At 41.6% G+C, this 13,917-nt stretch overlaps 4 protein-coding genes across 4 annotated transcripts; all 4 read left to right on the top strand.

Moving 5' to 3' along the window:
• The first annotated feature begins 457 nt into the window (after window positions 1–457).
• LOC134328980 (histone H2A-like) lies at window positions 458–844 on the top strand. The gene has a single exon (XM_063010218.1). It carries the CDS (start codon window positions 458–460, stop codon window positions 842–844), a length of 387 nt encoding a protein of 128 aa, XP_062866288.1.
• Window positions 845–1,522: 678 nt separating this feature from the next.
• On the top strand, window positions 1,523–1,939 carry LOC134328401 (histone H3). The gene has a single exon (XM_063009501.1). The coding sequence runs from the start codon at window positions 1,529–1,531 to the stop codon at window positions 1,937–1,939; it is 411 nt and encodes a 136-aa protein (XP_062865571.1). The 5' UTR covers window positions 1,523–1,528.
• A 6,708-nt stretch (window positions 1,940–8,647) lies between these two features.
• Window positions 8,648–8,975, top strand: LOC134329058 (histone H4). Its single transcript, XM_063010306.1, has one exon. The coding sequence runs from the start codon at window positions 8,664–8,666 to the stop codon at window positions 8,973–8,975; it is 312 nt and encodes a 103-aa protein (XP_062866376.1). The 5' UTR covers window positions 8,648–8,663.
• A 659-nt stretch (window positions 8,976–9,634) lies between these two features.
• LOC134329032 (histone H2B-like) lies at window positions 9,635–10,132 on the top strand. The gene has a single exon (XM_063010275.1). It carries the CDS (start codon window positions 9,638–9,640, stop codon window positions 10,010–10,012), a length of 375 nt encoding a protein of 124 aa, XP_062866345.1. The 5' UTR covers window positions 9,635–9,637; the 3' UTR covers window positions 10,013–10,132.
• Window positions 10,133–13,917: the final 3,785 nt, after the last annotated feature.

The following is a 13,917-nucleotide window of genomic DNA, read 5'->3' as shown; positions in this document are numbered from 1 at the left end:
GTTCATACATCCATTCATACATATTTTATGGAGAGTGTAATAAGCAAGGAGTTAAAAACACTAAGTATGACTGGTCCTGTTTTATGTGTAATAATGCTTTTGTCACACATCCCCATAAAACTGTCCGTATAAATGTTTATATGTATGTGCACTCACGTATATGAGCACCTTACAAAATGTAATTATTAGTGTAAATGTTATTGTGACATAATATAATGTAATTGTTGCTTAAGAGAAGCTTTTCTGTATCATACATTCACGGAGGAGAAGAGAGTGGGGGGGGGGGGGGGGGGGGCAGTATGTGTTTCCCTGGGACATGACGGCGCTTTTAGGATTGGCTCAGCTGTACCTTCGCTCTTAGCCAATAGGAGAGAGGCCAGTTTGCCTATATCATACCGTTTCGAGCTCTCTCTGAGTTTATTCCAGTTTTGTTCGACGACCGCATCTGATCATCAAAATGAGTGGACGCGGAAAGACCGGTGGTAAGACTCGGGCTAAGGCCAAGACTCGCTCATCCCGTGCCGGCCTTCAGTTCCCCGTGGGCCGTGTTCACAGACTGCTACGTAAGGGTAATTACGCCGAGCGTGTGGGAGCTGGTGCTCCTGTCTACTTGGCTGCCGTGCTGGAGTATCTGACCGCTGAGATCCTCGAGTTGGCTGGTAACGCCGCCAGAGATAACAAGAAGTCTCGTATCATTCCTCGTCATCTGCAGTTGGCCGTGCGTAACGACGAGGAGTTGAACAGACTGCTTGGAGGTGTAACCATCGCTCAGGGCGGTGTGCTGCCTAACATCCAGGCTGTTCTGTTGCCCAAGAAGACCGAGAAAGCAGCCAAGGCCAAGTAAAGTCGCTCTCGTGTTCTAACCAAAAGGCTCTTTTAAGAGCCACCCAGTTCCACAGAAAAAGTGCAATTTCCCCAAATAGTGTGTAAACAAATTAAATGCAATATCGTTTCATAGAATCACACGGCATAAAACATGATCTATGACATGGTAAAATTACCAAATCAATATGTGATTTATTTTTTCCCCATTTATCTTTACATATGTCCCTATGTATGTAAACATTAGAGAAGTTACAGATCTCTTGCAGTAGCAAAACCAACAATATAGACGATTAAAAGTGGTGCAACAAACGCGTTTGTGTAATACGCATGGAACAATAATAATAATAATGCTAATAATAACAAAAATAATAAGCAAAATGAACGAAATAATCAATAATATATTTTTAAAAAGGTATATACTTTAAATGCGATTGTAAGCTGTGTTTTAAAAGCACAAAGAAACAATGGAAAGTATTATAAATACCGCCAACAGCATAGAGAAAATACTTTGTTTTCTGAAACGAGGCAGCGGCAGAACGCCGACCAGTCAGCGACATTTGACGTTAGAACGTTCGTCCAATGAGAAAAGTGCATCATCAAGACGCCCAATGAGCGCGGAGCGGCTCTTGTACTTAAAAAGAGCGTGTTGGGCGGGCTAACATATTCTGTCCTACAGTTCGTGAAGTACGGAGTTCCAGACGCGATGGCAAGAACCAAGCAGACCGCTCGTAAATCCACCGGTGGTAAAGCGCCGAGGAAGCAGCTCGCCACTAAGGCTGCCCGCAAGAGCGCCCCGGCTACTGGCGGTGTGAAGAAACCTCACCGTTACAGGCCAGGTACCGTGGCTCTGCGTGAAATCCGCCGTTATCAGAAGTCCACTGAGCTGCTCATCCGCAAGCTGCCCTTCCAGCGCCTGGTTAGAGAGATCGCTCAGGACTTTAAGACCGATCTGCGCTTCCAGAGTTCTGCCGTCATGGCTCTGCAGGAGGCCAGTGAGGCTTACCTGGTCGGCCTGTTCGAGGACACCAACCTGTGCGCCATCCATGCCAAGAGGGTGACCATCATGCCTAAGGACATCCAGCTGGCCCGCCGTATTCGCGGAGAGCGAGCTTAAACAAACCCACTCCATCCAGTTATCCCCAAAGGCTCTTTTAAGAGCCACTTACATGCTTCCACTGAAATGGGCACTTTTCATAACTTTTTCATTTATTTATGTGTGTCGGTTCCAAAGTTAAATTTATCAGAGTTATGAATATTAGAAGAATTAGGTGTGTGTGTGTGTAGAGATGTACCTTACATGTTCTTACAACAATTATAAGCAAGGTTACATAAGTACAGCTGATTAAAGATTGGCAGGTGGTGTCTTATAGCATGATTAATAATGTTTATAGTGGTGTATGTTTATGGGGTTCCATAAAGCATTAAGTTAGTAAGAGTAATATAGTCGTTATGAGTAGGCTACTAATGCCAAAAAAATGAAAGAATAAACGATTAATAATCAATAATAATTATTCAGAATAATGTATCATTATCAATAATAAAAAAAAATATTATAGATAATTAACACTGGGTAATTACAGGCATTTTAGAAGACATACTGAAAAATATTAACTGTAAATAATCATAATTACTCATTATGATTTTTTTTTTCCTATTATAGTTGTTGTAATAATAGTATTATTGGTGATAGTAGTAGTAGTACTAGTAACTGTAATTATAATGTTTTGGAGAACCAATACACAATTAGTGAAGCGTGGCTTCCATCTCGTGGTTACACTGTGACAACACACAAACTAAATCTATTTGTGTGTTTGTGTGTATGTGTATGTATGTGTATTTAAACAACAACAGCCACTGCACAAACACAAAACCACACTGCATCAGCTATTGGAGAAGCCAAATACAAGCACAGAGTAAAATGCGGTGTTATTCGGCCCTAAATTGACAGCACACTGTAGCAGATTACCTGAGTACAGTGACTGACATCAAACACAGAACCACACTGACAAAATACAGACTCAGCGCACACAAGCTGGCCATCGAGACCGGACACTACAAGAAATTCTGGACCCCACAGAACCAGGAGTGTGTACACAGTGCAACACCAACACCACAGAGACTGAGCTGCACTTCTTAACAGATTGTCCAAAATACACTCAACATACAAAAGGTCTACTACAAACCAATTTCAAAAACTTCACCCTGAATTCTTCTCTCTTACCAACACCCAGAAACTGTTCATCATGTGACACTGAAAAAACAAACTAGTAAGATTTACTTGATAAAATCCTCATAACTCTTTGATTGATTGGTTGATGGATAGTTAGATAGACACTGAAGCCTTCAGGGACAATGTTTTAATGTATTTTACACAGATATCGTATTAACTGCTTGTAGTGTAATCTACAGTATGGCTGTACATTGGTAGTATGCAAACACGTTGTATGAAGGCATAAGGAATAAGCAGAATATTTAATGTTAACCATAATAGCGGTAATAGTAATAATGGTGATAAAACAACCATATTCACAATGATGCCTGCTGTAATTTGGAAATTCATGTGTTTCAGCCGCCACCATAGCTAACAAGTGTTAACAAGTGTCATAAGCGAGTTAGATTAAAACCATGACTGAATTAGATTAAAGGGGAAGACCCTGTCCTGTTCCAGCAGGACTAAACCTCTGTGCACAAAGTCCACAAACACATAAAGAGAAGCTCGGCTTCAAAAAACTCCAGTGTCCTGCACAGAGACCTGACCGAAATCGCACTGCACAGCTGAGGAATTAAAGTTTTTGGTAATATGGATTGAGGCTCTCCTGACCAACATCAATTTGAAGCCATACAAATGCTCTTTTGACAGAATGGGTCCAAATTCTGACAGACACTGTTCCCCCCTCTATTTTAAGTGAAATATACAGACACATTTTTAACACAGATGTAACTTATACAGACTTGCATCACTATTATTTATTCCAGAATAATCTGAACACTGTTTTACACATTTTTTTGTTTTGTTTAAGGTATTAATTTTTTAATGTATTTATTTAGTTATTTACTCATTCATGGCCCTTACACTCAATTTAACAAAACATAGATGACTCTAGCAGTACAGGTGGCACAGTATTTTACTCATATTTTACTTATTAGTGTGATTGCCTATAGGTTAGGCAATATCCATTAGTCATATTATTATTATTATTATTATTATTATTATTTTACACTTACTATTTTACTCTCTCTCGCTCTCTCACTCTCTCACTCTCTCTCTCTCTCTCTCTCTCTCTCTCTCTCTCTCTCCCTCAGTCACTCAGTCACTCAGTCACTCAGACACACACACACACACACACACACACACACACACACACACACACACACACACACACACACACACACAAACTCAAAAGAAGCTTTATTGGCATGACAAATAAGGACATTCGTATTGCCAAAGCAAGTTACAGAGAAATAATAAAAACATTTACATTTATGGCATTTAGCAGAGGCTTTTATCCAAAGCGACTTACAGTTGTGACAGTATACAATCTAAGCAATTGAGGGTTAAGGGCCTTGCTCAAGGGCCCAACAGTGGCAACCTGGCAATGGTGGAGTTTGAACCAGCAACCTTCTGATTACTGGTCCAGTACCTTAACCCCTAGGCTACAACTGCCCTATAAGAACAAATATATACAAAACAGTTACATGTGCAAAATAGAATAAAATAGAATAAAATATTATTTTAAATAGAATAAAATATTAATAAAAACAGTGCAAAACAATAACAATAAAAATTATAATATTTACAGTAAAGAGGTAGTAATAACAATCAGTTTGTGTGTGTGTGTATGGGATATGGTCACCCACTGTCCCTCACCTGGTGGCAGGTGTGTGTATAGAGTGCTGCTAGTGTGCAGCTCTCTCTGTGCTCCCCCAATATTTGGGGCAGTTTGTCGGGGTCTGGGAGGGAGGTAAAGTTGGGGATGACGGTATTAAATTTAGGGAAGATTGGGCGTGGATGTGGTGGTACTTGGTACACTGGGTGAGGAAGTGCAGCTCCGTCTCTACTGTACTGAGAGTGCAGTGCTGGCACAACCTCTCCTCCCGGGGCAGCCAGGACCGGGTGTGTCGCCCCGTCTCTAAAGCCAGGTCGTGTGCGCTCAGTCTGTACCTCGTCAGGGTGTTTCTTAATTTAGGGTCGGCTACTGTGCTCAGATAATCTGCTGCACTGTAGTGTCTGTTTAGGGCCAAATAACACTGCATTTTACTTTGAGTTTAGTTTCCCAATAATTCAGATATTTTTGTTGGGTGTTTGTGTAATTTGGTTTATTCTAATTTTGTAAGCAGATTTCTCCTGCTCCTGAGTCTTTATTGTGTTAGTGGTGTGTTGGTGTGTGTTAGTAACGTGTTTGTGTGTGTTATTAGTGTGTCTGTGTGTGTTAGTGGTGTATCTGTGTGTGTTATTAGTGTGTCTGTGTGTGTTAGTGGTGTATCTGTGTGTGTTATTAGTGTGTCTGTGTGTGTTAGTGGTGTATCTGTGTGTGTTATTAGTGTGTATGTGTGTGTTAGTGGTGTATCTATGTGTGTTAGTGGTGTATCTGTGTGTGTTATTAGAGTGTCTGTGTGTGTTATTAGAGTGTCTGTGTGTGTTATTAGAGTGTCTGTGTGTGTTAGTGGTGTATCAGTGTGTGTTATTAGAGTGTCTGTGTGTGTTAGTGGTGTATCAGTGTGTGTTAGTGGTGTGTCTGTGTGTGTTAGTAGTGTATCAGTGTGTGTTATTAGAGTGTCTGTGTGTGTTAGTGGTGTATCAGTGTGTGTTATTAGAGTGTCTGTGTGTGTTAGTGGTGTATCAGTGTGTGTTAGTGGTGTATCTGTGTGTGTTAGTAGTGTGTCTGTGTGTGTTAGTGGTGTATCAGTTTGTGTTAGTGGTGTATCAGTGTGTGTTATTAGAGTGTCTGTGTGTGTTAGTGGTGTATCAGTGTGTGTTAGTGGTGTATCTGTGTGTGTTAGTAGTGTGTCTGTGTGTGTTAGTGGTGTATCAGTTTGTGTTAGTGGTGTATCAGTGTGTGTTATTAGAGTGTCTGTGTGTGTTAGTGGTGTATCAGTGTGTGTTATTAGAGTGTCTGTGTGTGTTAGTGGTGTATCAGTGTGTGTTAGTGGTGTATCAGTGTGTGTTAGTGGTGTGTCTGTGTGTGTTAGTGGTGTATCAGTGTGTGTTATTAGAGTGTCTGTGTGTGTTAGTGGTGTATCTGTGTATGTTATTAGAGTGTCTGTGTGTGTTAGTGGTGTATCAGTGTGTGTTAGTGGTGTATCTGTGTGTGTTAGTAGTGTGTCTGTGTGTGTTAGTGGTGTATCAGTTTGTGTTAGTGGTGTATCAGTGTGTGTTATTAGAGTGTCTGTGTGTGTTAGTGGTGTATCAGTGTGTGTTATTAGAGTGTCTGTGTGTGTTAGTGGTGTATCTGTGTGTGTTAGTGGTGTGTCTGTGTGTGTTACTGGTGTATCAGTGTGTGTTATTAGAGTGTCTGTGTGTGTTAGTAGTGTATCGGTGTGTGTTATTAGAGTGTCTGTGTGTTAGTGGTGTATCTGTGTGTGTTAGTGGTGTATCTGTGTGTGTTAGTGGTGTATCAGTGTGTGTTATTAGAGTGTCTGTGTGTGTTAGTGGTGTATCTGTGTGTGTTAGTGGTGTGTCTGTGTGTGTTACTGGTGTATCAGTGTGTGTTATTAGAGTGTCTGTGTGTGTTAGTAGTGTATCGGTGTGTGTTATTAGAGTGTCTGTGTGTGTTAGTGGTTTATCTGTGTGTGTAAGTGGTGTGTCTGTGTGTGTTAGTGGTGTATCTGTGTGTGTGTTATTAGAGTGTCTGTGTGTGTTAGTGGTGTATCTGTGTGTGTTAGTGGTGTATCTGTGTGTGTTAGTAGTGTGTCTGTGTGTGTTAGTGGTGTATCAGTGTGTGTTAGTAGTGTGTCTGTGTGTGTTAGTGGTGTATCTGTGTGTGTTATTAGAGTGTCTGTGTGTGTTAGTAGTGTATCTGTGTGTGTTAGTGGTGTATCAGTGTGTGTTAGTAGTGTGTCTGTGTGTGTTAGTGGTGTATCTGTGTGTGTTATTAGAGTGTCTGTGTGTGTTAGTGGTGTATCTGTGTGTGTTATTACAGTTTCTGTGTGTGTTAGTAGTGTACCTGTGTGTGTTATTAGAGTGTCGGTGTGTGTTAGTGGTGTATCAGTGTGTGTTAGTGGTGTATCAGTGTGTGTTATTAGTGTGTCGGTGTGTGTTAGTGGTGTATCAGTGTGTGTTATTAGTGTGTCGGTGTGTGTTAGTGGTGTATCAGTGTGTGTTATTAGTGTGTCGGTGTGTGTTAGTGGTGTATCAGTGTGTGTTATTAGTGTGTCGGTGTGTGTTAGTGGTGTATCAGTGTGTGTTATTAGTGTGTCGGTGTGTGTTAGTGGTGTATCGGTGTGTGTTACTGGTGTATCTGTGTGTGTTAGTGGTGTATCTGTGTGTGTTAGTAGTGTGTCGGTGTGTGTTACTGGTGTATCTGTGTGTGTTACTGGTGTATCTGTGTGTGTTACTGGTGTATCTGTGTGTGTTACTGGTGTGTGGGTGTAGTGACTCAGGACCAGTTGGATGAGGGGACTGGTATGTTTGCTCAGCTCTTGGTGTTTCAGGGCTTTATAATGATAAGTTTGGGGGTCGCTCTCATTTAGATGGTTCCAGAAGTTGATTGCTCTTCTCTGTATGTTAATAATTAGTGGAAATCGGCCTAATTCTGCCCTGCACGCATTGTTCGTGGTGTGTCTGTGCACTTTTAGGATGCTTTTACAGAACTCTGTGTGCAGGGTCTCTAATGGATGTTTGTCCCAATTATGGAATTGATGGTGTGTAAGCGAACCCCAAACTTCACTGCCATATAGAGCAATCGGTTCAATTATTGATTCAAAAATTTTAAGCCAGATTCAAATCGGAATTTCCACAAATGTTTGACGTTTTATGGCGTAGACGCCCTGCGAGCTTTTTCTCTCAGTTAATTTACTGCCGGGTTAAAGTTTCCTGTGGAACTGATGTTCAGTCCGAGGTAAGTATAATCTTTAGTGTGCTCAATGTCATGATGTCCTAATTTATATGTGTGTTTGGTTCCCTGAGATCTGGCTCTTTTCTGGAAGGTCATAATTTTGGTCTTTTTGAGGTTGACTGTCAGGGCCCAGGTCTGACAGTACTGCTGCAGCAGGTCCAGTTTGTGCTGGAGATTCTGAGCGCTGGGGGACAGAAGGACCAGATCATCTGCATACAGCAGGAGTTTAATCTCTGAGTCGTGTAGAGTGAGACCGGGCGTGGCTGAGTGCTCACACACACACGAATCAACAAGCACAAGCATTGTCTATTTACGTATTATGTATTTACCCTGACATTTTATTTACTTTCATAAAGACTCTTACACCGATGCAGGTGCTTTACATGTACATTTATTTACCCTAACATGTTTCTAATGCTACTTCCACAAACCCTGAAAGGTTTTAAAACATTTTGTTTAATTTACTCCAATTTTACTCTAAATTTTCTTATTTGAACTACCATTTTGATCATAAACTGAAATATTCTCCCACGCTGCCTCATCCCCTGGTATAGATTTTATTGGCTACATTGTCATGTCTCTAATGGCTATTTGTCCCACCTAATTGTACAATATTAAAAGCGCGTTCCACAAGGCCTACTCTGAGCAGCTGCGGTCACAGTGGGCGGTCGCTGCTTAACTCCGCCCTGTTGTCTTCAACTAGGTCCGGTAGAGGGAAATAACAGGCTCGCTGTGAACGCTCGTCCTGCATTGACTCGCTTCATCTCGACGAGAGCAGTAACGATGTCCGGAAGAGGAAAAGGCGGCAAAGGTCTTGGAAAAGGAGGCGCTAAGCGTCACCGCAAAGTTCTCCGTGATAACATCCAGGGTATTACTAAACCCGCCATCCGCCGTTTGGCTCGCCGTGGCGGTGTGAAGCGTATTTCCGGCTTGATCTACGAGGAGACTCGCGGTGTGCTCAAGGTTTTCCTGGAGAACGTCATCCGTGATGCCGTCACCTACACCGAGCACGCCAAGAGAAAGACCGTCACCGCAATGGACGTGGTGTACGCTCTGAAACGCCAGGGACGCACCCTGTACGGATTCGGGGGTTAAACGTTCAGACCTCCACGCTAACACAACGGCTCTTTTAAGAGCCACCCATATTTTCTACAAAAGAGAAAATTCTTTCTGGTTTATTATTAATATTGTTATTATTAGTAGTAATACGTTCACTGATGCGTATATTTACAAATCCCTCGTTTAGCCCCAAAAGCTTGAAAGCATCATTATAAGTAAAAATAACACATTCGCTGATGCATTTTTTTTTTTTCAGTTCACTTGTGTAGCCCTAAAAGCTTTGAATTATCATTAGTAATTTTACGTTTACTATCAGATCTCTCGTTTAGCCGTCATACGGCGTGTTTGCATACTACCAATGTACAGCCTACTGTAGATTACACTACAATCATTAACACGATCTTTATCTATCTATATATATAACATTTAATAAAATATTGCTATTGAATCTTTTATATTCGGTTTTAAAACGTGTCGACCTCAGATTAAGCGGGAACAGACAACAAATAACAGATTCTAGTGAACGGGGCAGAAGGGGGCGTGGAACGGTATGTTGTCTGTCCAATAGAAACCCAGGACTTTGAACCAATCAGAGTTACGTGTTTCATCTTGGCTTACTCAGCATGCAGGGTTAATAAAGCGGGCGTGTAGAGCGTCTACAGTCACTTACAGTTTGTTCTAGAGGAAACAGCAGCATCATGCCTGAACCAGCGAAGGCCGCGGCCAAGAAGGGCTCCAAGAAAACCGTCCCCAAGCCCGCCGGCAAAGGAGGCAAGAAGCGCAGAAAGTCCAGGAAGGAGAGCTACGCTATCTACGTGTACAAGGTCCTGAAACAGGTCCACCCTGATACCGGGATCTCTTCCAAGGCTATGGGCATCATGAACTCCTTCGTCAACGACATTTTCGAGCGTATCGCTGGTGAGTCCTCTCGTCTGGCTCACTACAACAAGCGCTCCACCATTACCTCCAGGGAGATCCAGACCGCCGTGCGCCTGCTGCTTCCCGGTGAGCTGGCCAAGCACGCCGTGTCCGAGGGTACCAAGGCCGTCACCAAGTACACCAGCTCCAAGTAAAGCGCCTTAGTCGCTCTGGCAAACCAACGGTTCTTTTAAGAGCCACCCATCTTATCAAGATAAGAGAATTTTCTTCTTTTTAAATATTAGATCTGAATATGTTATACCCACTTTATCTAGGTAGCCTCACATGTTTATAATACTAAATAAAAAGATTTTTTTTAATTAATATATTACTATTTTTGGGCCCTGCGGTTTTTCACGGGTTGTCCACGACTGTCACTATGTGGTGAGTTTAGGAGATTACACACAATAAAAAATCACTGTACTCTTAAAAAAGTTATTATAATACACTCAGAGCCGTAGAGAGAGAGATGCTACACTCCTTGATCTCGCCAAACAAACCCGGTGCTGTTAAAATAAAAAAAACGATAACTAACTGTAACTGTATTAGGCGTTTACAAAACTAACGAGAACGTACTAATATTATAGATAGAATAGCCTTCGTTTTCGTGTTCATCATTTTATTTATGAACATTGTGAACTGATATGAAATCGATGTTTTCCACTCGAGCAGTTTTAGGTGAGCTGCCGGCACCGTACGGTACCTCATGCGGTCTTTCCCAATCCGCTCCCTCCTCACTAACACTCCACTACAGAGGGACCCTCCACGTGAACGCGCAAACAGAGGCGGAGTGAAGAGGGGGAGTGAGTAGGGAGCGGATTGAGATTGGGGGGATTGGGCTCCCGGACGGCACTTCATGTTTACATTCCGTTTCTGCTCACCACGCTAGCCTGCAAAATGACCACAGCAAAAGTTAAGTTGATGTTCTCAGATTGAGCTCCCTGATGTGTGTCTCATGAATTAGTTTATATTATTATTAGGGCTGTCGTAAAAAAAAATCAAACTATTTTTATTGAGCTGTTGGTGTCACGTAAATTTGCGTCTCTGTGGTAATTTGCGTTCCTTAAAAGTGCATGAAGCAGAACTCTGATGAACAGAACTTCTGATAGCTTCCCTACACACTCGCTCCCTGCGCACTATAGTACACTTAACATTCTTAAAGGGCCAGACACTAGATGTGTAATTCACATTACATGACAGGTGAGAGGAAACATTTTTAAGGAAAAATAGTTCTTGTGTGAATTACAAGAGCAGGAAAAACTACGGCAGATACAGAAGGTGCACCGGGGCCCATGGCAGGGGGGCCTCCACAACATTAACATCTCATCTCACTACCATTGGCTGCACTCGCCAGGTCCTTATTATTATATTACAATATTTTTGTTAAGTAAAATTAAAATAACTGAAACTGTGCATTAAAAATACCAGAGGCAGAAATTTGGACTTGAAGTGTAACTTCTGAGTGACTTTTAATTCATTCTGATCAGCTATCAGCAGATGCAATTTGTTGAGGGGGCCCAACATTTTTTTTTTGCACTGGGGCCCTTGAGCTCCCAGTTACACCACTGGTTTTGCATCTAGAAATGGTTCATATTATGAGCGCCTGTTTTCAGTGGCAGGGTTATGAACAGGTAAAGATCCTCACTTTTACCAGTTCATGTTTTACCAGCTCATTTTAAATAACTGGCTGAAAGATGGTAACTGTCAACAACTACATTTCAGCAGCAGTATTACACACATTTTGCACTTACGGCTGATATCTTGTGGACTGTTACAGTTTTTGTGGACAGTTGGTTGTTCAACAGTATTTGAAAAAAAAAACATTTAAATGGTATCTTTTGTTGAGTTTTTATTACACAATACTTACTCTGACCTTTTTGAATCCTGCACCTGAAAAATGACCCAAAGTATAAAAAAAAACTAAAACTAATACTAGGCCTAATAAAAACTAAACTAAAACTAAGCATTAAAAAAAAAAAAAAAAAATTAAAAAGAACTAGCAAACCCACTATAAAAACTTATTAAAACTAACTAAATTAGAGAGAAAAAAGTCACAACGAAATAAAACTAAACTATAATGAAAAATCCAAAACTATTACAACCTTGATTCCTACATGTAATACATTAATGAATTAATTGTGAATATGCACAAGTTCATTTTGTCTAATGTAAGTGCTGGAGAAGGTACAGAATGTAGTCGAGTTAAAGTCCATGTAGTTGAGTTAAAGTAAAGATATCCAAGGTAAAATATTACTCCAGTAAAAAAAACAAAAAAAAACATTACAACGGTTCTCTACGGGAGTGTTACCACTCTGTTCTCTCTACCGCTCTGGATACACTTAAAATATCGTCCCGTTATTATTGTTAGGATTGAAGTTTTGTTTAAGCTGAGAGTGTAATGGTCAACTATTATCATTAAACAGCATTAAGTGGCTCCATTTATATGCATTCTGACATTATATATATATACAGTGTATCACAAAAGTGAGTACACCCCTCACATTTCTGCAGATATTTAAGTATATCTTTTCATGGGACAACACTGACAAAATGACACTTTGACACAATGAAAAGTAGTCTGTGTGCAGCTTATATAACAGTGTAAATTTATTCTTCCCTCAAAATAACTCAATATACAGCCATTAATGTCTAAACCACCGGCAACAAAAGTGAGTACACCCCTTAATGAAAGTTCCTGAAGTGTCAATATTTTGTGTGGCCACCATTATTTCCCAGAACTGCCTTAACTCTCCTGGGCATGGAGTTTACCAGAGCTTCACAGGTTGCCACTGGAATGCTTTTCCACTCCTCCATGACGACATCACGGAGCTGGCGGATATTCGAGACTTTGCACTCCTCCACCTTCCGCTTGAGGATGCCCCAAAGATGTTCTATTGGGTTTAGGTCTGGAGACATGCTTGGCCAGTCCATCACCTTTACCCTCAGCCTCTTCAATAAAGCAGTGGTCGTCTTAGAGGTGTGTTTGGGGTCATTATCATGCTGGAACACTGCCCTGCGACCCAGTTTCCGGAGGGAGGGGATCATGCTCTGCTCAGTATTTCACAGTACATATTGGAGTTCATGTGTCCCTCAATGAAATGTAACTCCCCAACACCTGCTGCACTCATGCAGCCCCAGACCATGGCATTCCCACCACCATGCTTGACTGTAGGCATGACACACTTATCTTTGTACTCCTCACCTGATTGCCGCCACACATGCTTGAGACCATCTGAACCAAACAAATTAATCTTGGTCTCATCAGACCATAGGACATGGTTCCAGTAATCCATGTCCTTTGTTGACATGTCTTCAGCAAACTGTTTGCGGGCTTTCTTGTGTAGAGACTTCAGAAGAGGCTTCCTTCTGGGGTGACAGCCATGCAGACCAATTTTATGTAGTGTGCGGCGTATGGTCTGAGCACTGACAGGCTGACAGACCACCTTTTCAATCTCTGCAGCAATGCTGACAGCACTCCTGCGCCTATCTTTCAAAGACAGCAGTTGGATGTGACGCTGAGCACGTGCACTCAGCTTCTTTGGACGACCAACGCGAGGTCTGTTCTGAGTGGACCCTGCTCTTTTAAAACGCTGGATGATCTTGGCCACTGTGCTGCAGCTCAGTTTCAGGGTGTTGGCAATCTTCTTGTAGCCTTGGCCATCTTCATGTAGCGCAACAATTCGTCTTTTAAGATCCTCAGAGAGTTCTTTGCCATGAGGTGCCATGTTGGAACTTTCAGTGACCAGTATGAGAGAGTGTGAGAGCTGTACTACTAAATTGAACACACCTGCTCCCTATGCACACCTGAGACCTAGTAACACTAACAAATCACATGACATTTTGGAGGGAAAATGACAAGCAGTGCTCAATTTGGACATTTAGGGGTGTAGTCTCTTAGGGGTGTACTCACTTTTGTTGCCGGTGGTTTAGACATTAATGGCTGTATATTGAGTTATTTTGAGGGAAGAATAAATTTACACTGTTATATAAGCTGCACACAGACTACTTTTCATTGTGTCAAAGTGTCATTTTGTCAGTGTTGTCCCATGAAAAGATATAC

This window comes from Trichomycterus rosablanca, chromosome 15, assembly GCF_030014385.1.
Source record: "Trichomycterus rosablanca isolate fTriRos1 chromosome 15, fTriRos1.hap1, whole genome shotgun sequence".
In the NCBI taxonomy this organism is placed as follows: domain Eukaryota; kingdom Metazoa; phylum Chordata; class Actinopteri; order Siluriformes; family Trichomycteridae; genus Trichomycterus; species Trichomycterus rosablanca.
The sequence above is the reverse complement of the archived record's forward strand: the minus strand, read 5'-3'. Positions and strand labels throughout refer to the sequence as shown.